The sequence below is a fragment of the Watersipora subatra genome, chromosome 4, assembly GCF_963576615.1.
Source record: "Watersipora subatra chromosome 4, tzWatSuba1.1, whole genome shotgun sequence".
Lineage (NCBI taxonomy): Eukaryota > Metazoa > Bryozoa > Gymnolaemata > Cheilostomatida > Watersiporidae > Watersipora > Watersipora subatra.
Genome location: NC_088711.1, coordinates 21,122,025 through 21,145,666, shown reverse-complemented (window position 1 = coordinate 21,145,666; position 23,642 = coordinate 21,122,025). Strand labels below are relative to the sequence as shown.

The 23,642-nt window shown below is 35.5% G+C and overlaps 2 protein-coding genes and 1 long non-coding RNA gene across 3 annotated transcripts in view; all 3 read left to right on the top strand.

Annotated features, from left to right (window-relative positions):
- Nucleotides 1–23,642, top strand: part of LOC137392718 (uncharacterized) — a 329,168-nt gene that overhangs the window by 96,796 nt on the left and 208,730 nt on the right. The window lies entirely within an intron of this gene.
- LOC137394813 (uncharacterized) lies at nt 4,628–6,290 on the top strand. The gene is made up of 3 exons (XR_010978377.1): nt 4,628–4,841; nt 5,294–5,452; nt 6,244–6,290. It is a non-coding gene; the product is annotated as an uncharacterized lncRNA (long non-coding RNA).
- On the top strand, nt 11,082–15,926 carry LOC137394033 (transmembrane protein 143-like). Its single transcript, XM_068080749.1, is given in 3 exon segments — nt 11,082–11,103; nt 11,679–11,893; nt 15,312–15,926. Coding segments are annotated over 3 exon segments (852 nt in total).

Below are 23,642 nucleotides of genomic sequence, written 5' to 3'. Positions count from 1 at the left end.
TAATAAACAACTTTATGACTAGACTAGAATTTCATTAGAATGACATAGTGTTACCACACATGTTACAGGTTGGAATTCTCTCCCTTACGAACACTGGTGTCTCTCAGACATTGTCCGTGCTGCCTCTAGAGCAAGCTCATAGGTTGCTGCCACAGACTCCTCTCTCTGTGCTAACTAGAGTTGATGATGCCGATGTCACTGAGAGATATGATAGGTTTAGATACGAGGCATCTAGTGATTCAAAGACTAATAATTCCTTTATGAAGATCTTCTCCTCTTCTAAATAGCCGACTGTTGTTTCTATTGGTGTCTAAAAGTTGTGTATATACTTTGTAGAAGTGGATAGAAAATAAGCACTTTTATATTGTTCTATTTCTCCCCATTTGCCTCAGTGTGACCTTTATATAATAGCATGTTATCATGCTATTACTTTGTACAGATATACAATATTCATTATAATTGAAGAGTATTTATAAATATAATTAGAAATACAACCTTATTCACATGATGAGTATTTAGAGTGATATATTATAAATTGAGCCACATTTCTGTAGTCTATAGAGAGTTGAGTTAATAACATAAATCTACTAGTACGGAAGCATTTATACTACTTAGACAAGTAATTTATACCTGATGTAATACCAAGTAATATATCACACCTGATGCAATAGACAGCCATTATATGCCTATGTTAACACACTCATTCACTGTATTCATGCAAGCGATATTATATCACTTGCATGAATACAGTGAATGAGAAAGTCTGTCTCATTCACTCTGCCTTTCTATACAAATGTCTATAATAGACATTTGTATAAAGAGGCGGAGTTAGCTGTAAAGGCGGAGCTTATATACAGCTGATGTCTCTTGATAGCTAGCTACAATATCTAGTTGATATCAAATATCCAATTGAGAGGCGCTCAAATACATGTACAATGTGCAATCTAGCTTATGGAGTAGCTAGATGTGTGTTGCCTGGACCTTTGTTTATCACTCTGCATTTGACCCTCATTGACAAAACATTGGTAAAGGCAGGTTTGGAGATGAAATTTCTGTAGCCAAATCTCCTGATAAAATTGTGTTGGAAGCTGGCATGTGACTCACTTGTCTACAACCTGTTTATTTGTGTCATGAACCTACCAATTTCTAAAACCTGAGCCAATATTAATAATATTTGCTTCCTTGAAATATTCATATGATTACATAAAAAACATGGAGACAAGATATTCCTATAGTAGCATTTTTGTATTCAGGGTCTTCTGAACTGCCTTCATATGAATATCTTCCTATCGCATATGTAGATACCTATAATTATATAATGACACTGATGTCTATTATACACTGGCACATCAATATCTGCCTCAAGTTATACAGCAGTTATCATTCCTTGAACAAGTCTTCACCTTTTCACTGCATGCCTTAGTCAAACGTGGAGTTATCTCTCATCTCATTCCCAAACCGTATTGGTAGACAGAAGTACTGGAGATAATGAGCTCATGAAGGACAACATAAGGTCAATAATGAGAATAATGGCTCTATTATTAGCAATAGTATTTCTATGTTTTTTATTCATACTAATATACTTTGCCTGTCATTAACTGTAAGGAGAGTTTACATCTACTACTACTTCTTATATATAATAACATACCGTATAATAATCGTGTAGATAAGGATGAGTCACTAAAGAATCAAAGGCTCTATTGAAACAATTATTGACACTCCTACAAATCATCGTGCCAGTCAATCACACATCAATTTAACAGCCTCATTATTAAGAGAGATTATTACTGCCTTAATATGATTGGTTGGCTCTATTGTATTTCCTTAGCCAGTGCTTTGTTTTAGCGCCCGTTACAACTGACATGTCATTTACTTTTTCCCACATCTATCAAAGTATCTATGTTCTTGCATTCAAAGTTTTTAAAGAAAAATTTTAAAAAGTTGGAAAGCGGACTACGATACGAACAGAAACAACAACGAAATAATTGTTATTGATGTAATCGACTCATTATTAGTACGGCTTTGTAGACACTTTTCTATTGATCACTTGTTATTGGGTTCATAAATATCAAGAATGTCAAACAGTATCAGTCAAATAAAAGTGGCGTTTAGATCAAAGTGGCGTTTAATTAATGGGTGGCATTCATATAAAGGCTGTGTTCAAGTATGACCTTGACATTTCTTATTAATCTGCTCATAAACACATCCAAGGCGATCTTTTGTTGAATTTTTGTTGATCAAAGAGCTTTAAACTTCCTATATTGCGGAAACATATCTAGAGTTCCACAACTCTCAATATAGCTCGTGTAACAAACTTTAAGTTATGTAAATGAAGTAGAAATGAAAATGTGGGACTCTCTATATTGATATGCTTCAGTTTGCTTTCTATCACAATAAAATGACATCATAATTTCTATTATTAATTTTATCAAACTCATAAAGAATCGCATCTCTCCAAACTTTATATGCACTTTTTTAAAGATGGAACTAGTTCAGTATTAATTGTCAGAATGCTTTCTATACTTAGTAATAAAGTTGTGATATGCCATTACACAATCCCTACTTGTTATGCCACTCCAACATGCTACCTGATAATGTGCATGGCTATACAAAACATCTCTGATGAGGTATACAGCTGGTTCAATGGAAAATTCCAAACATCTAATAATGAATGGTGTGCCCGTCTGAGTGTGCTGTTTAGAACAGACCAAACTTTACCTACAGACCCTTGACATTGGAGACACTTGTGTGACACTGTAGCTAAAAAACCTATGATGTGGTAAATCATGATATGCCATTATGTAATGCCTCCTCACAGCCTTTGAAGTTTCCATTGGTTATATCGTTGTATAACACACCTATTTTCAGGAAGATTTGGTGTGTTATCTAACGAATGAATGGGTAGAAAAGTAAACACAAATCTAGATACTTGCACAAGTGTGAAGGCTGTCTAAACAATGGTTGAAGTTTACTAATTTGAGAAATATATATATATATATATATATATATATATATATATATATATATACATACAGATGAGTTCATGTCGCCAAGCAACAGTAGCCTTTGTTCCTAGCTTGGTCTTTCAGTTAACTAATCAAATCTAGATACTTGTTCAAGTGTTAATGCTGTCTAAACAATGCGATTTCATGGCTAAAAATCCTGAATGCATATATGCAGGCTCTTGTACAAGAAAATCAACAGATTCCATAAATACTATATGCTTACAATTCAATGACCAGTTAGTTATACATTGGCTAGGTAAACATTGGCAGTTTGCCATAGTAGGCTTACCCACTCCTTACGCTCACTGGCTGCCTATATTTTTGGATTAACCAATTATTCTTTAGAATTGTCAGATACAAGACAACTCCTCTCCTCAGACTGAATAGCCAAGTAAATACTGACTACAAAGCCTTTTTAACTCTCCATTTTATTAACTTGGTACGATAGTTCTACTGAACTAGTCGGTACTCTTTAACATGTGATGCTTGCGTTTAGATTTAAGCCAATCCAGCTTTTAACTAATACTATTTAGAGAAAACCAATGAGAAGGTTGTCATGGAAGAGCTTAAACAAGGAACAGTATATTCAGCTTCTGTAATATGGTTCAATTACCAGGAAATCAAATGTGTAGTATAATATTGAAATGTAGACATAAATGCTTAAATAGTTGTTAGAAATGAGATCAGACAAGATGAAGTAAGATAGAGACATAGATACCAGAGAATCAGGATGGATGTATGGAAGGGTTGACAATACAGGCCCAAGTGTCAGAGTAAACATTGTTAAATCAACGCTATATTATTTCCTTATATGGCTATGCTAAATAAATAATTTTGCAAAAGTCTTTTTCCTGATTTTTTGAGACAAAACTACTATTTTATGCAACAATTTTAACCGAGTTAATACTTGCTAATAAAGTTCATCTGTTGATTACCCTGAGACATTTTTTCTTTTTTATATTAACATATAAAAGGATCATCACAATATTTGTTGTACTGTTTTTCATAACTTTTCAAAACACAACAAGTTGACGTGTTTCTAATTAATTTAACAATTGAAATAAGATCAATATGAAAAATCTACAAAAAATAACAACACACCAGTCTCATGCCATCGGAACCAGATGAAACAATATACATGTAGTAGCTAAGTCTTAGCTAAGGTCAGGCCACACGTATCGTGTATTTTCAACTAATCTGGGAAATTCCATTCGTACGAAATTTCTGACCTGCCACACGGAGTTTCCCCACCACGGATTCGTACGAAACTAACTTTCAACTAGCCAATCATAACGCGGTGATAAATTGAAGCCGATTCCGTTTCAATCATTTGCTTCAGTACAAACATGCGGGTCAGATCTAAAAAAGATAACGATTTGTGAGTTTCTAGTCGCAATTCCTAATTCCTAAAATCGGTTGCGGAATGTACACGTAAATTAATTTCGGCGCCTACAATATAACTGCGCGTTAATAAGGTCGTTTCTATGCAACTACAAAACTGCTAATGCTAGATGCACTGAGTAGTTGTAGCATTGAACTTAAAACCAAGAATGGCAAGAGGTCATTCGCGAGTACGGAAATCCGGTCGACGCCATTATCAGTTAATGTTCAAGTCAATTTCATTGTGTTCAATGTGAGAAAGAAATCTAATTTCAGATTTAACAGCTATGGAAGGTCACGAATACACCGCTCAATCAAAGGAACAGACTACTGAGATTGCTACTAATAATTTATGTACGAGAGATAAGGGTGTAGGTGCACAGTGCTATTGCTATTCCATGAACTGCAAAAACCGCAAGAATGGACTTTTAAAGGAAAAGGCATGACATTTCACAAGTGAGTCACTTCTACTACTAGTTCTGTTACTATTGCTCAAGTCTACGACTACTAATAGTTGTGCTACTACTAGTTAGTACTGCCACTAGTTAGTTCTACTACACTAGTCACTGGGTGAGTGAGAGTTGATCAGTGTCACTACTGAGTGTACGAGTTTGACTGCATTTTGTCGGTGATTAGATAAATTTATAAGCTAGTGAGTGAAATGTTCTTCCTTCAGAACGAAGGTTTTTTATTATTTAAATTTTGAATTTTTTTTATAATAATATTTTGGAACTACAACCCATTAGGTTATTTCTAAATATTTATATTTGAAGGAAGTGTTTGTCGTGCTTATAATGTTATTTATTGTTGTACCTGGATCTAGCTAGCAGTAAGGAGATAAGAGTAATAATACTATTGTTATTACTACTGTTGCTAACTAACTACTACAGTTTCATTTTAATTTTTAGATTTCCAAACAAAGCAACTGAGAACTCTCGTTATTTACAATGGTATCGCAACCGCAGAAGAGTGAATAAGCCTGATCCTTGAGCACTTATCTGCAACGAACATTTCAATGATCCATGTTTTAACAGCAGGTTAAAACGTTCGACTGAAGCCATTTAAAGGTAATATTTTTCAATGTTGAATGATACTTTTCAATGATTAAATTTAAAACCATATTGTCAAGCACAGTGCTGCAAGGTTGCTCAACTTAAAGTAGCTATTATCTAAAAAAAATTTAGAAACCTCAAACAGCACCCAAAACAGTGACAGCTGCCACAGCAAGTGCCTATGAATATGTCTGCAGCTTAGCAGTTGTGTGATCTGTTCTCTGTGATTCTTCATCTTCGTTTCTGGGATTTAATGTCCAACGCATAAATTATGCTGTCCTTTTTATCAAATGTTAACTGTGTAAATGTTTTTTTCATTTCCTAGTTGTTGTAATAAAACTACATAATACTCCTGCAAATCATAAATTCCAAATTGATAGCAATAACTTGCAATTTAGAACATAAAACATCTTTTTGGAACAAAAAAATTCGATTTAAATAAAAAAAAAATCAAATAAAACAATAGAAATCAATTTTTTGATTTAAAAAAAATTATCAATTTTTAACAACCCTGCCTACAACACAACAGGGTAAGACGTGGTGAATCTTTTCATATCAAATAACGGTAATGTGAATTTTGTTGCAAGTCAACCATTAAGCTTTATGCCTAAGATGGGTGTGAATGACTTCCAGTGAAAATTGCTACATTTTCATTTTATATAGCGATATGGTAGCATTTTGAGCTGTTTTATTTTCATTTATTTTATTACTTGTATGGTTGTTTATTAAGGGTACTATGTTTATGTGAATAAGACATTCATTTTTGTTGATTTTATGTAATTGTTATAATTGATGCTTTTGTTTAGGGGGTTGGAATAATAATCCTACTGTTACTCAGTTTAAGGCTACCTTCGCAGACTTATCATCAAATGTGGTGCAGAATCAGATGCTAGTAAGACAGGTAATGTTACTGCTCAAAACGAGATTCTCATCATACAGGCTACTCCAGAAGTTGATCAGTTTGTCGAACTCAATGATTTCAGATGTCAAATTTCTGTTATAGGTAACAGTATAGTCTATATAGCTGACTACATTGTGCAAAAGCTAACTAAAGTGCTGTCGTGACATTGGCCGTCAGTTGCTGGTTACCACTAAGTCAAATATCCAGTACCGACATCTCTATACTCTACTCAAGCTACAAAACAATGGAGGATTGGTGCGTCCATCAGACGATGTCATCAGGATCCTGCTAGTTGCAGATCAATACTTTCGTATTCATACAAAGCCAGATCCACTCCATTGTGTGGTGTATTTTATCAGTAGTGTAAGGTCTAGTGATGTGTTATGCTTTGGGAAACACCTTACGGATACGGCAGATGGCATATCCAACCACTGTGTCATTGATGAAAAACTTAATTCAGTCGTTTTATGATCTCTGACAGCATCATTATGCTAAAATCCTACACTCAAACTGCAAGGTGCATCTTTGTGGCATACAATACTAAAGTAGTACTTTTTAAAGGCCAGTAACAATATAATCACTGTAATATTCATCTGCAGCTGTTGTTGTGCTATTATTCCTAATCTAATTTAGTTCTAAGAAACTGATGCACCTTGGCTCAATATTCAGTGGTATACAAATCTCCTTTTACACAGTTTCTGTAATGTGTATGTATAAGTTTAATCATCTGATTACACTAATTCCTGCATTTCCTTGTTTGCATTATTTTGATTATTCTCTATTACAACGGTTTTTAATTTCCGTTTAGTTGTTGCAGTAGTTCATTCCATCTTTTACAGATACTGTATTATACATATACATTCATAAGCTATTATCACTTAAATCTTGAAAACAGTTTCTGTTTTGGCAGCATACCTATGTGTTGTTTTTATCGAAATACTTCATGTGCTAAGTTTTTCCATATGCATTTATGCATATGTAATATAAATTTTAATATAATGGAACAGTTGTTATTTGCCTGAATATATCATTTGCTGGGTTTATGCATTTGTAATACAACAGTTTGTATGAGTAACATGGTCGACGAAAATTTATTATACATCTACTTATCATTTGATATATCCCACTCCATATGTTATAAATAGGTTTTCTTCTATCAGGGCACTCTAAACGTTGTGTAGGAGTAGCTTTCATTAACACCCAGCTGGAAAATAACTATTCAATATGTACATTTCTGTCATTTTTCACCGTTTGTTTACAAACGGAACTAGCATTCGATTAGCTCTCCAATATGGCGCATACGTTTACGTATTATTATCAACGTAAAAGTCACGTGATTGCCATTCCAGGGGTTTTAAGTTCAATGAGTTGTAGTAGGCTGTTGTTGTAAATGGTTTTAGTATACTTTTGAATAGAGCTTGTACATTGATAATATTATTACAAACTATTACGTATGTACTACATTGCAAAACGGTTCTTTTGTATGACTACAGCAGGTTTTGGCTTGTCCACAAAACCGTTTTACTTTTTCTTCTAATTACAATACAAATTTGAACCTGACTTTTCAGCAATTATTAGCCTAGCTACAAAGCAGTTATATTTCTATTAAATACATATTGGAACCTGACTTTTCAGCAAATATTAGTCTAGCTACAAAACAGTTATGTTTCTATTAAATAAATCCTTTACGTCCATGGTGCTACTGATTACATATAATCGCCAACACAGTACACAGTTTTCAATCCGAATTAAGAACTGCGGGCTAGAAACTCGCAAATCGTTATCTTTTTTAGATCTGACCAAACAATGCGCAAAAGAAAACGGCCTTCAACATTCAACTAACCTTTTCAACGGACCAATCAAACAACGAGTCGTAGGAATTTCAGACCTTTCGTCCAATTCAGGATTCGTTCATCGTGCGCAACCAACGATGGACGAATTCGTCCAAATTTCAATTCGTACGAATCGTTTCGTCCAAATTTCGCCGATTTCGTGAGAATTTTGTCTCGTGTGGCCTTACCTTTTTAGGTAAGGCCTTACCTTTTTGTCTGACACCCCACTCTAACATCTACGGAAAACTGAGGTAATTGACTCAATGGAAAAACCAAAACTCATATCAATCAATATATATGCCTGCCAAGGCGCGCTGTTCCACCCATGTTAGCTCCGCCTACTAAAGACACTGCAAATTCACAAGCATGGTGAACTCGGTTATCAGTTAAATAAGTTGCTATTCGCACTCTTCCTTTGAGTCTTATTATGGAATTGTGTGCTGGAGACAGGCAGTACTAGCTCTACCATACAACACTGAACAAACTGACTTTATTTCTACAGTCAGCAATTGACTATTACCTATAGCCTGTGGAACTGTTACCTATAGACTGTGGAACTTCATGTAGTCTCCATACTAATAGAGGATAGTAAAAACTAGAGCCATGCCAGAGAGAGACAGAATACAGCAACCATATGATGACTCTAGTAGTGATGAAGAGATAACAGAGGTAGCTAATACCACACACAGGAGAAATCAAATACATGTAAGTTATGTTATATCTATTAATAGAGTTATCATGATAGTGAAGTTATCAGCTACTGGTTTAGTGCTAGTTACTTGTTGGTTCAACGAGATCTCCATATATCCAGTTAAAATGTCCAGCATTAAATCTAATAGAACTATATAGACTTAATCAATATAATTAACATGTAAAACTAAAATATATCATGCATCTTACATGTATAGACATAGTAGGAACTTGCAACTAATAACTCATACAGCTTCCTGAAGTCACCTGAATGTGTCTCTTTAACTTTTTCTACCAATGCAGGTACAGGATTTACACCGATATAACAACAACCAGCAGCTTCCTACAGACTACGACACTAATGAGGATGATTGACTTCCATAAAGTATTCTCTGTCATAGCATTGCAGACAGCAATAATACTAGGTAACACTACAGAAAACCATGGCAGACAATCAAAACTGAAGCAAAATGATGATACCAGTATATACAGACAAGGGAGATAGAGTAGAATACTGAAATGACTCTATACAAACAGTATAGAGTCATTTCAGTATTCTAATATTGAACTATATTCCAGTGTTTCTTACAATCATAAGGCCTGCTTTTACTTGTCAACTACTGTGATAAAACTTATCAAATTTCCCTCGCTTGTTTTGTATTTTATTATCATTCTTAATTGACATAATCAACACAATCCTACAAGTATTCATTGCATATTGTTGTATTTTATTTTATTTTTAATATTTTACGAATCTATTTTTACATACGACAGATTAAAACAAAACATTTCCACAATCCTTTTGCCTGGTTTTCATACATCTTTTGATTCAACGCATGGCATGTGGAGGAGCATGAAAAACACACAAACTGTGACAATGAGGTGGAAATTGTAAACATAGCTTATGACATCATGCTATAAGATTGTGTCACTTCTGCCTGGGTTGGTATAGGTGGTATAATCACTTGTATCCATGAAAAGAAATACACATATCATACGCTTATAATTTATTTCTATTTATAAATTCAATTGTTGTATTTACTAACACTTTCCATAGATATCCATACATCACCACAAGTGTGACCAAGACTCATCACCGAGGACAGCTATTATGTTTAGAAAGTAAGATACTGTGAAATTGCATATCGTTTATTGTTTTATTGTTGATATTGTTTTAGTTTTCAACTGTTTCTCAGTTTTGCTATAGCTTGTCTACATGACCACAGCCGACATTTTTGGTATGATAGCAAATTGGCAGCAGTGTTCTATGTCAAGGCATGAAACACAGCAGCAGTTCCACAGACAGTTACTCTCTCCGGCAGCACAAACACAGTCATTACTAACACTCGCTGGCCTACATCAGTTACAGCTTTAGATAGATGATGAGGCAGCAAGGTACGGATACCACCTACACAACTGTGTACCCTTCAGAGTTGTATTCTCATACGAATCCTCTCAGCCTGACAAAACTTTATTTTACCACACTGGACTCTCTTTTCTCACTCTCTCGGTTATTTTATGTCTACCACCTGATCTACCGTGATCTATTCTATGTTCGTGTATAGCCATTATTGAAAGACAATCAAGGTCTGGTTATGGCTACTGTGTATGAATTCTAATATTTTTAACAAGTTAAAGTAGACTCGCTATTGAAAACTGCACTTTTGACTCAATAGTTTTTCCAAACAAATAACATGCTGTAAAACCTCTATTAGAACGCCACCTCTATTCGAATTCCACTTCTATTTGAATGCCACCTCTATTTGAACGCCACCTCTATTTGATTGTCTCTATTTGAGATTTTTGATATTTATGAACCGTATAGCAAGTGATGAGTAGAAATGTATCTACAAAACAGGACTAATAATGAGCCGATTACATCAATAACAATTAACTCATTTTCTGTTTCTGTTTGTAATAAAGACCGCTTTGAAGCTCAGTCTTAACAGTTTTTTTGTTTAAACTTTGAATGCAAGACCATAGAAATAATGAATAACTGTATCAGGCTAATAATAGTTTCCTATTTTAATGCAATATTGATAACTTGATGTATGTGAAAATCATTTTAACAATTACAAAGTTTTGAACGACGTGTGCTAGGCGCTCATCCGGCTTAAAGTTTTTCATCATTTTCACGAAACGCTTTTCAAATAGCAACGCCTAAAGTTTGCTCTGCTAAAAAACTGATATCGACTAGTTGAGCAATGCAAAAGAAGATTTGATGTCAACAGATGCCGAGGAAGGTAATGAACAGCTAAAAGATCATGAATACCTACTTTATTTACTGTATTATGACTTACACTAGATAAAGTTTAAATTAACTAAATTTACATACTTATTATTATTTTTAAATTGTATTTTTTCAATTGCTTATTTAATTTTTACCTAAAAAGTTTCAATACTTTGACAAATTTCTTAGTTCAAATGTTTTAAGTTACTTCGTATGTCAAAACAAATATTTGCACAGATTTTTTTATTGTCCATCAAGAGATTTTATGTAGAGTTGATCAAAAGTTACTGTTTAATTATAATAGCATGATAAAAGTGTGATTATATGATGAATCTTTGACTGATGTTCACCGATATAATAATCCTCTGTTTAATTATAATAGCATGATAAAAGTGTGATTATATGATGAATCTTGTACTGATGTTCACCGATATAATAATCCTCTGTTTAATTATAATAGCATGATAAAAGTGTGATTATATGATGAATCTTTGACTGATGTTCACCAATATAATAACCCTGCATAACATGCTGATGTAATAACCCTGCATAACATGCTGATGTAATAACCCTGCATAACATACTGAGTCATTATCTCGTACTTTCAACAAATTTTTGACCCATTGAGTCCTGACAAAGACACAGTGAGTACACGGATGCTGACCAATCAGGAGAGACTTGACAATGAGTTTTGGTTACTGCAGTGGCTGAGCCAAATCATGGAGAAAGCAAATTTTTATGAGTTGACAGAAGCTGAGATTAGGAACAAGATGTCAGAGCACGAACATCATGAGGGGGTCAAGGTGAGACTTTGATAATTTGAAGGAAGCGAGTGGACAGTCCCTGTCATATGGCGACGTTCTTTTATAGTAATTCCTCAGCTTTGCCTCGCAGTACCTTTGAAAATGAGTTGCATTAACATTGACAGAGCCCCAGATCAGGGCATACCTTTTAACAAGAAAGTGTTTTGCTTTTAGCACCAGATTTTCTTTTTAGATACAGAATGGGCTTTAGGGCAGCGTCTACTCATAGAGTTTTTAGATACAGAATGGGCTTTAGGGCAGGGTCTACTTGTAGAGTTTTTGGATACAGAATGGGCTTTAGGGCAGGGTCTACTCGTAGAGATTTTTGGATACAGAATGGGCTTTAGGACAGGGTCTACTCGTACAGTTTTTAGATTCAGAATGGGCTTTAGGGCAGGGTCTACTCTTAGAGTTTTTGGATACGGAATGGGCTTTAGGACAGGGTCTACTCGTACAGTTTTTAGATTCAGAATGGGCTTTAGTGCAGGGTCTACTCTTAGAGTTTTTGGATACAGAATGGGCTTTAGGGCAGGGACTACTCCTAGAGTTTTGGGATACAGAATAGGCTTTAGGGCAGGGTCTACTCGTAGAGTTTTTTGATACAGAATGGGCTTTAGGGCAGGGTCAACTCGTAAAGTTTTTAGGTACAGAATGGGCTTTAGGGCAGGGTCTACTCATCGAGTTTATGAATACAGAATGGGTTTTAGGGCAGAGTCTACTTGTAGATTTTTTGGATACAGAATGGGCTTTAGGGCAGGGGCTACTCATAACATTTTTGGGCTTTAGGGCAGGGTCTACTCGTAGAGTTCTTAGATAAAGAAAATGTTTTTAATAACTAATTTGATTTTTTGATGCTGTGCCTGGTCCGAGGTACCGACCTTACTATGAGGAAGGTTTGCTATTTATTAAATAGCACATAAATTCCTTCAGAAATGTGTAGACACGATAGTATGTGGTATTGAATAGCCTTAATTGTGCTCATTTAAAAAGCTCATGACGTCATTCTTAGTTGGCTGTTTGCTGCCACTTGACTGTCTGATCTAGGTTACTTCAAATTGCATAGTAGTTTTTGAGAAAAATGAGTTTGTTATGCATGTGATGACTATTATAAAATAGCAACTATTCTAACTGAAATGGAAAAGTGTACTGCTCTCTTTTTTTATTGTACTGTCCCTTTCCTTCTATTGTACTGTCCCTTTCCTTCTATTGTACTGTCCCTTTCTTTCTATTATACTGCCCCTTTCCTTCTATTGTACTGTCTCATTCCTTTTATTGTACTGTCCCTTTCCTTTTATTGTACTGTCCCTTTCCTTCTATCGTACTGCCCCTTTCCTTCTATCGTACTGCCCCTTTCCTTCTATTGTACTGTCCCTTTCCTTCTATTGTACTGCCCCTTTCCTTCTATTGTACTGTCCCTTTCCTTCTATTGTACTGTCCCTTTCTTTCTATTATACTGCCCCTTTCCTTCTATTGTACTGTCTCATTCCTTTTATTGTACTGTCCCTTTCCTTTTATTGTACTGTCCCTTTCCTTCTATCGTACTGCCCCTTTCCTTCTATCGTACTGCCCCTTTCCTTCTATTGTACTGTCCCTTTCCTTCTATTGTACTGCCCCTTTCCTTCTATTGTACTGTCCCTTTCCTTCTATTGTACTGTCCCTTTCTTTCTATTATACTGCCCCTTTCCTTCTATCGTACTGCCCCTTTCCTTCTATTGTGCCACCCTTTCCTTCTATTGTACTGTCCCTCTCCTTCTCTTGTGCTGTCTCTTCCCTTCTACTGTACTGTTCCTTTTCTTCTATTGTACTGCCCCTTTTCTTTTATCGTACTGTCCCTTTCCTTCTATCGTACTGTCCCTTTCCTTCTATTATACTGTCCCTTTCCTTCTATTGTACTGTCCCTTTCCTTCTATTGTACTGTCCCTTTTTTTCTATTATACTGCCCCTTTCCTTCTATTGTACTGTCCCATTCCTTTTATTGTACTGTCCCTTTCCTTTTATTGTACTGTCCCTTTCCTTCTATCCTACTGCCCCTTTCCCTCTATCGTACTGCCCCTTTCCTTCTATTGTACTGTCCCTTTTCTTCAATTGTACTGCCCCTTTCCTTCTATTGTGCCAGCCTTTCCTTCTATTGTACTGTCCCTCTCCCTCTCTTGTACTGTCCCTTCCCTTCTACTGTACTGTTCCTTTCCTTCTATTGTACTGCCCCTTTTCTTTTATCGTACTGTCCCTTTTCTTCTATCGTACTGCCCCTTTCCTTCTATCGTACTGCCCCTTTCCTTCTATTGTGCCACCCTTTCCTTCTATTGTACTGTCCCTCTCCTTCTCTTGTACTGTCTCTTCCCTTCTACTGTACTGTTCCTTTCCTTCTATTGTACTGCCCCTTTTCTTTTATCATACTGTCCCTTTCCTTCTATTGTACTGCCCCTTTCCTTCTATTGTACTGCCCCATTCCTTTTATTGTACTGTCCCTTTCCTTTTATCGTACTGTCCCTTTCCTTCTATCGTACTGCCCCTTTCCCTCTATCGTACTGCCCCCGGTCCTTCTATTGTACTGTCCCTTTTCTTCTATTGTACTGCCCCTTTCCTTCTATTGTACTGTCCCATTCCTTTTATTGTACTGTCCCTTTCCTTCTATCGTACTGCCCTTTCCTTCTATCGTACTGCCCCTTTCCTTCTATTGTGCCACCCTTTCCTTCTATTGTACTGTCCCTCTCCCTCTCTTGTACTGTCTCTTCCCTTCTACTGTACTGTTCCTTTCCTTCTATTGTACTGCCCCTTTTCCTTTATCGTACTGTCCCTTTCCTTCTATCGTACTGTCCCTTTTCTTCTATTGTACTGTCCCTTTCCTTCTATTGTACTGTCCCTTTTCTTTTATTGTACTGTCCCTTTCCTTCTATTGTACTGTCCCTTTCCTTCTTTTGTTCCGCCTCTTTCCTTCTATTGTACTGTCCCTTTCCTTCTATTGTACTGTCCCTTTCCTTCTATTGTACTGTCCCTTTCCTTCTATTGTACTGTCCCTTTCCTTCTATTGTACTGTCCCTTTCCTTCTATTGTACTGCCCTTTCCTTTTATTGTACTGTCCTTTTCCTTCTATTGTACTGTCCCTTTCCTTTTATCATACTTCCCCTTTTCTTCTATCGTACTGCCCCTTTCCTTCTATTGTACTGCCCCTTTCATTTTATCATACTGCTCCTTTTATTGTATTGTTCTCCCTCCTATTGTATGATCCTAATGTTTCTTCATATCAACCTCATGAAATAAAGGAAATGCTCTTCTTACCACAAGCAATAGCCCTTTGTACTCATGAAAATACAAACATTACTGAATGATACTTGTGATGGCCTGATGTGCAACATTCCATATCTGGCACTACTTTAATACTAATTTATCAGTGAACTTGTGGTGCATGTACTTGCAGGTGTCAGTAGATGTTGACAACTACAGTATTATCAAATTTTGGGTGCTCGGCAAAGAAGTAGTGAAGTTAGATCAGAGTTTGTATAGCAGATTAGTTAGGTTATTGCGTCGCCAGTCTGCCAACCAATCAGAGAGCATGTATAAGAAAGTCATCTCGGCCGCACGACTTAAGAAAGAAGATAAACTAACACTGAAGGCCTTCAAAGATATCTCTGTAGATGACCTTGAGAAAGTTCTTCCACTCGGTTCTATTAAGATAGGAAAATTTGACAGATACATGATAATAACGGCGATTGGGCTCACAGGTTTAGCGTTTCTGTCAAAACTTGTAATAGTTCTTGCTAAGATATCTGCGAGTTGGCCTCTTGTAATGGCTGGTTTTACTAGCTTACTCGGTGTGAAAGGCTACTGGGCGTACCGCTCCCGCTGTAACAATTACATGGCGGCCTTGAATAAGACACTTTACTATAAAAATATAGCCAATAACAGGGGTCTCCTCACCCTTGTCATCGATCGAGCTTAAGATGAAACATTTAAGGAAACACTTCTTACCTACACCTTTGTGCAGGTACTTAGCAGGGGAGATAACCACGGTTACTCGCCTTCAGGTATTTGATGCTTACTTATTCCGTTTTCTGCGTGGGTGATTTAGGAGGTCAAATAACTCACTATAGCTACCTGTTCGCTGAGTCTATAGAGATTAGTAAAAAGCAAGTTAGAATTTGATATTATTTTGTTGACTTATGATGAGTTCACGTCTCATGTGGTAATTTTAAAACATTTTAAAAAAGTGCTGTCTTGTAGCTGCCAAGTTGGGTAGATTTGTTATCTTATATTTACTCACATCTATTAGGAAATCAAAAGTTAGCCTAGTTTCTTGTGAACTTAATATTTCTAATTCCTACTTACCAATTCTTTATGTATATATACAGTGCACCCTCGAGATACGATGTTAATTCGTTCCAGAGTTGGCATCGTATGGTGAAAAAAATCGTATATCGGGGTATAAAGACCATTGTAATTACTAAAACGCAAAATTATAATGTGTGTACCAAATGTAGTACGTACGGCAAGGAGTTCTTGCCTTCAAAAGGTACGAAATACAGAAACTTTGAATTCACTTCAAGTAAGTTTAGCTTGCTAAGCCTACACTTAAAACTAAGTTTTAGTATGTATTTTGAACTATTTTACTGAATTTCAACTTTTTATTACGAAATTTTATCCTTCAGCAGTTCCTATCTTCACTTTCTCTATAAACTTTAGCCTCTCTGGTTGAAATCTTTTTCGACCTAAATCGATAAGGCCGAGCGATGCAGTTTTAGAAAGTGGCTTCTCGCACACATGACCATTTAATGACTATCGAAAAGAAAAATAAAATTATATTTTCTATACTGGACGTACATACCTTTGGAGTAACGTAGCCGGTACATGTAGCGGGTAAAGCAGAGAGGAGGCAAAAACGTATCAATGTTAATTATGGTGCTGTAAACTTGAAATTAATTTTAAAACGTAATGGATTGGAATTTTTTAGCACACTAAAAGAAGTTGTCCATTCCTGTCCAATTTTTCTACGAAAAAATTGATGGTGCAATGCAGAAAATTGCTAGCTAGCGCTTGTAAAAGGATCCAGAGAATGTGGTACAGTAGTTTGTCTTGTATGAAATGTGCACAAGAATCAATGTAACCATACATACAAAGTTTGTACGTATTTATACCCTATGGGGGGGGGGACAGGGCTTTAGCAAGTTTCAGAAAGTCATGTGGATGCGTCAACTATCTTGAGTAGCTAGTTATATGAGTTACATACATACGATGAATTGTATTCACGTAGAAGATAACAAGCCCATATGCAAAGACATGGTTGAACAAGAAAATATAACATAAAATCAAAAGGAAACAAATAAAATGAATAAAATATGAAAAACATGCCACACAAGAGATAAATAATATATATTATACATGCATTGTTTTAATGTACTAGTCCACATCAGTAAATTAAACACTTGAAACATTTCTGCAAATGTGGGATTTTCTGTATTTTCTAAATCCTCGCCTTTACAAAATGGTTGCTCCTTTTGAATGCTGATCGCTTGCATGACCTAGCTCATTCAAATCTTCAGTTGGAAGCTCTTTCTTGTGCTTGCTTTAATGGAGTTTTTGTTTTAATAATAATTGCAAATGCAGATTGGTTGCGATCATATTCCTTGACAATGTTAATAATACGGGTCCCTTCTTATTTACGACATCCAACTTTGTTGACATAGAAATCATTTTTCCTTCGTTTTGTAACGTTTGTATCGGTCTCAGATTCCATAGATAACAAATTAAATGTAGATATTTGTAGTTATATACGTATGCTGACTTGAATGTTTATAGTAAAAGCTATAATAACGCTACAAATGAATATTTGCTCTCGCTTGTGTATTTACACGAAATTTTCCACGCGGACATGAGAGAAGTCCGTCATCGTGTCTCTTCTAAACGTTCTAAGAATGTTTTTTCGGCAAACTATATTTCGGTGTCTTTTTGATTTCGGCGTGTGTTATGAGCACACCGACGGCCAAATTTTAACTTGGGCGAAACTTTTTTCAAATTCGTATGGTGAAATAAAATTCGTATAGCGAGGTGAAGATATCGCAATATTTGACTTCGTAAAGTGAAAAAATCGTATATCAGGGTAATCGTATCTCGAGGGTGCACTGTATATAGTTTTAAAATTTTAGTTGTGAGTTGTCTTATCTTGGATGCCCATATTATTACTGTAGTCTAAGAAACCGAGCTGTATGTAATGTTGTGGCTAAGATAGTTCAAGAAACAGAGCTGTATGTAATGCTATGATTACTATAGCTTGAAAACAGAGCTGTGTGTAATAATATGACTACTATAGCCTAAGAAACAGAGCGTTGTGTATTTTTATGACTACTATAGCTTAAAAACAGAGCTGTATGTAATGCTGTGAGTACTATAGTCTAAGAAACAGAGCTGTAAGTAATGCTGTGACTACTATAGTCTAAGAAACAGAGCTACAGGAATGTAATGCTGTGACTACTATAGTCGAAAAACATAGCTGTATGTAATGTTGTGACTACTATAGCCTAAGAAACATAGCTGTAAGTAATGCTTTGACTACTATTATAGATCTAGTAGGAACTTACAATAATAACTCATACATCCTCCTGAAATTACCTGAATGTTTGTCTCTCTAACTTCCTCTACCAATGCAGGTACAAAAGAGATACCCATATGATAACAACCAGCTGCATCCTACAGACTACAATGACGATGGAAAGAAAACGTAAAACTGAGACATCGCAACCCGAGGGTACACCGCATTGAGGAAAAAAAACATAAAATACAGAATGGCATCACTATTTATATAGGTAAACAGCTAAGCGTTTACACAAGGTTCACTTTTGTAACCTGGTTTCCTAACTAGATAAGGCTGTAGTAACGCTAATAGAGTTATCTTTTTTGTACAAAACAAACATACAACATTCTATAGCCTATATCACCTGACCGTAGATACGATTGGATTGTATTTGATTGGACTGAGGAAAACAAATGTGTTTAATTGGTCAATTATACCTGAAAGAAGCATTTGATTGGTCAGAATGTAAGAGATGTGTCTGATTGCGTTAGAAAAAAGTAAATGGAGTGCCTTAAGTATTGCTTTTATAAAATGGCAAAGTGCTTCAAGAAGAGGTTCTTTATAGGTCCCTACCAAAAAAATTTATTGTACTGTATGTCCTACATAATAACTGAGATGGTGCTGTAATAAAACTAAAAACAACATGACCTAGTAAACTACTAAGCCATTATGTCTAGTCTATGCCATGACTAGGTGTAGACATATTTTACCTCAATGGAGATAGTTACACCCTTTTACTCAATTGTACACATTTTCTACCACGTGTTCATCACCCCTTAATAGCATAAAGTACAAACCAATAGAAGCTATTTCATATGTACAATAATTGTTCATAATGTTCATAATTACACTGATGAATACATAACTTCCTTAGAATTAGTGATTACTTGTAGGCTCTCCCCAATGATAACCTTAGCTGCCAACATTTAAAAAGCGCCAAGATTAAACTTTAATATGAATAAATGCGTTTTATAAAAGCATGAGCTGTGGTTTTAAAAGGAACCGTTACATGCAGTGACAAAACAAAATGGTTTGGTTGAGAGCTAAGGTTACTCGGCCTACTTGTAATGACTTTCTATAGAAACATTGATATGTTAAAGATAAGATTGAAGCAGGCTAATATGTTATATAATAAATTGAAATATTTTTGTTTGCAAATAAACTTCGTTCAAACTGCCTTTCTCTCTCTTAAAGCCTCTGTTTTCTATGTCTGATTCATTGTGCAGAGCGCTAAGAGGCTATCATAAAGAAATTTGATGCTACTGATTTTCTACTGATTTTCTACAGGCTTTACTTCCTACTGTGTTTCTACAGGCTGCTAATTTGATACTACTGATTTTCTACTGATTTTCTACAGGCTTTACTTCCTACTGTGTTTCTACAGGCTGCTAATTTGATGCTACTGATTTTCTACTGATTTTCTACAGGCTTTACTTCCTACTGTGTTTCTACAGGCTGCTAATTTGATGCTACTGATTTTCTACTGATTTTCTACAGGCTTTACTTCCTACTGTGTTTCTACAGGCTGCTAATTTGATGCTACTGATTTTCTACTGATTTTCTACAGGCTTTACTTCCTACTGTGTTTCTACAGGCTGCTAATTTGATGCTACTGATTTTTTACTGATTTTCTACAGGCTTTACTTCCTACTGTGTTTCTACAGGCTGCTAATTTGATACTACTGATTTTCTACTGATTTTCTACAGGCTTTACTTCCTACTGTGTTTCTACAGGCTGCTAATTTGATGCTACTGATTTTCTACTGATTTTCTACAGGCTTTACTTCCTACTGTGTTTCTACAGGCTGCTAATTTGATGCTACTGATTTTCTACTGATTTTCTACAGGCTTTACTTCCTACTGTGTTTCTACAGGCTGCTAATTTGATGCTACTGATTTTCTACTGATTTTCTACAGGCTTTACTTGACACTGAGTTATAGCGTATCAGTTGTGACAAAAAGTTTACTGAGAGCAAACCTTTCTCTGACAGCTTTGTAGATACAACTGGATGTTCAGTGCAAGAAAAAGCTTCAACCAAGTGATTAACTTACAAATTTGTTTCTACACTCAGCAGTTGACTTCTACCTATTGCCTGTGGAACTGTTACCTATAGCCTGTGGAACTGTTACCTATAGCCTGTGGAACTTCAACTTGTCAACATACTAATAGAGAATAGTAAAAACTAGAGACATGCCAGAGAGAGACAGAATACAGCAAGCATATGATGACTCTAGCAGTGATGAAGAAACAACCGAGGTAGGTAATACCACACACAGGAGAAATCAAATACATGTAAGTTATGTTATATCTATGAATAGAGTTATCATGATAGTGAAGTTATCAGCTACTGGTTTAGTACTAGTTACTTGTTGGTTCAACTATATCTCTATATATCCAGTTAAAATGTCCAGCATTAAATCTAATAGAACTATATAGACTTGATGAATATAATTAACATGTAAAACTAAAGTATATCATGCATCTTACATGTATAGCCATAGTAGGAACTTACAACTAATAACTCATGCAACTTCCTAAAGTCACCTGAATGTGTCTCTTTAACTTTTTCTACCAATGCAGGTACAGGATTTACACCGATATGACAGGAATCAGCAGCAGCCTACAGACTACGACGATGAGGATAACTGATTTCCGTAATATATTCTCCGACATAGCAGCGCAGATGATGTTAACTCGGAGAAGGGAAGAACAACGCTAGCAACAACCACAGCAAACGAGTAATACCAAAGAATAATGATGGTACAGGTATAGTGGCACACTGTGTCATGTCAACAAGTAGAGGACAGAAAAGCAATAGAAGTACCTATTACATTGATAATACTTGGCAATTTATGTGCGTGAGAAGACAAGCCCGAAAAAGACAGCCATTTCTGATAAAAAAGATCAAGGAGCTTCTAATAAGAGCTAATGCCCTTCAGAATGACCTAAGAACAAAATGTACTCAAATTCTACGTAAGAACAGCCCTTCAGACAACCTAGAAAAGTCCACTAAGTTGATGGTCACAAGCAGTCTAAAGTCAGTCCCATGCTCCAATATTGAACTATATTCCAGTGTTTCTCATAAACATACGGCTGCTTTACATATCACCCACTATTATAACTAAACTTATAAAACTCTACTAACTTGTTATGTATTTTATTATCATTCCTAATTAATATGGTCAACACAATCATACAAGTATTCGCTGCATATTGTCATGTTGTATTTGTGTGATCAATCAATTGTGTTTCATTAATCATCTATGAATGGGTTTTGCACAGGACAAAAGTGTTTTGCGAACAACAAATGCTATTCAAAGTATTATGATAACTGACATACACCTTATCATAAAGCTGAATAGACAGCCTTGATAGTGTTTCACCCTATTCATAAACTTTATATTGCCATTGTTTACAGCAATTCATGAATACATCACCAGAAGCATGTTCAAAGCTCCTTACCTAACTCTACTATTATGTTTACAATGAGAGAAATCGTGACAGTTAATTAGGACAGTTAATAGTGCGTAATCAATAACCAATAATATTGATATTAGAGTGATGTTTTGGTAATATTGACAGCATAAATATGTGAACCTAACACAGGGGTTGGCAACCTGCGGCTCCGGAGCCGCATGCGACTCTTTCATCCCCTCGCTGCGGCTCCCTCTGACTTTGGATTTTTTCTTTTTTCACCATATGCCAAGTAATTCATAATACTATAGAAGTTTTGTCACTAAATTTTGTAAGATAATTTTTTTTAAAATGACGTTATGGTGATAAATCAAACATTGTCGCTTGTTACACGCCATTATTCACATTCTAGTATTATTAGTACCTTATCACATGATCGTCACGTGACTTTAACTTTAACATAAAAGTACAAAAAAACAGGATTTGCGCAAGAGGGCCAGATCACTACGAGATACCTTATAATATTATGTCAACAAACGGGTTAAACAAATTATTGAACTTACAACTAATAACTCATGCAGCTTCCTAAAGTCACCTGAATGTGTCTCTTTAACTTTTTCTACCAATGCAGGTACAGGATTTACATCGATATAACAACAACCAAAAGCATCCTACAGACTACGATAGCAATGAGGATAATTGATTTCCATAAAGTATTCTCCGTCATAGCATTGCAGACGGCAATAATACTAGGTAACACTACAGACAACTATGGCAGACAATCAAAACTGAAGCAAAATGATGATACCGGTATATACAGACAAGGGAGACGGGCAAATCATGGTAGTTCAAACATTAGGAACAAGTACATGTAAGCGCCAGTTATTTATAATTACAAACATTTACTGCCGAGAGGAGACAACTTCAAAAAAGGAAAACATTTCTAATGAAAAGACACAACTCCAATAAAGAAGACAACCTTGAAAAGAAAAACACTTGGTAAAGTGCCAACTCCTAATAAAAGCCGTCATCAGAATAACTACTAATAAAATGTACTGAAATTCTACATATGAACAGCCCTTCAGACAACTTAATCAGGTCCCCTTAAGCTAATGATGGCCACAAACAGTATAAAGTCATTTCAGTATTCCAATAATGAAATATATTCCAGTGTTTCTCATAATCATAAGGGCTGCTTTTACCTGTCACCTACTGTGATTAAACTTATCAAATTCCACTCGCTGTATTTTATTATCATTCTTAATTGATACAGTCAACACAATCATACAAGTATTCACTGCATATTGTTTTATTTTATTTTTGTTATTAACATTTTATTAATCTATTTTTACATATGACAGAATAAAACTAAACATTTCCGCAATCCTTCAGACTGGGTTGCATACATCTCTTGAATCAACGCTTGGCAGGTTGAGGAGCATGAAAAACACAAAATATGTGACAATGAGGAGGAAATCTTAAACACAGCTCATGACATCATTCTATAAGATTGTGTCACTTCTGTTTGGGTTCGTATGAGTGCTATAGTCACTTGTATTCATGTAAAGAGATACGCATATCATACACTTATAATTTGTTTCTACCTTTACCTATAAATTCAATAAAGGTATTTATTAACATTCTTCATAAAATTTCATCCATATGTCACCACAAGCATGTTCAAAACTCATCACTGAGGAGAACCATTATGTTTAGGAAGTAAGATATTGTGAAATTGCATATATGCCAGGACAGTCAACAGCACATAA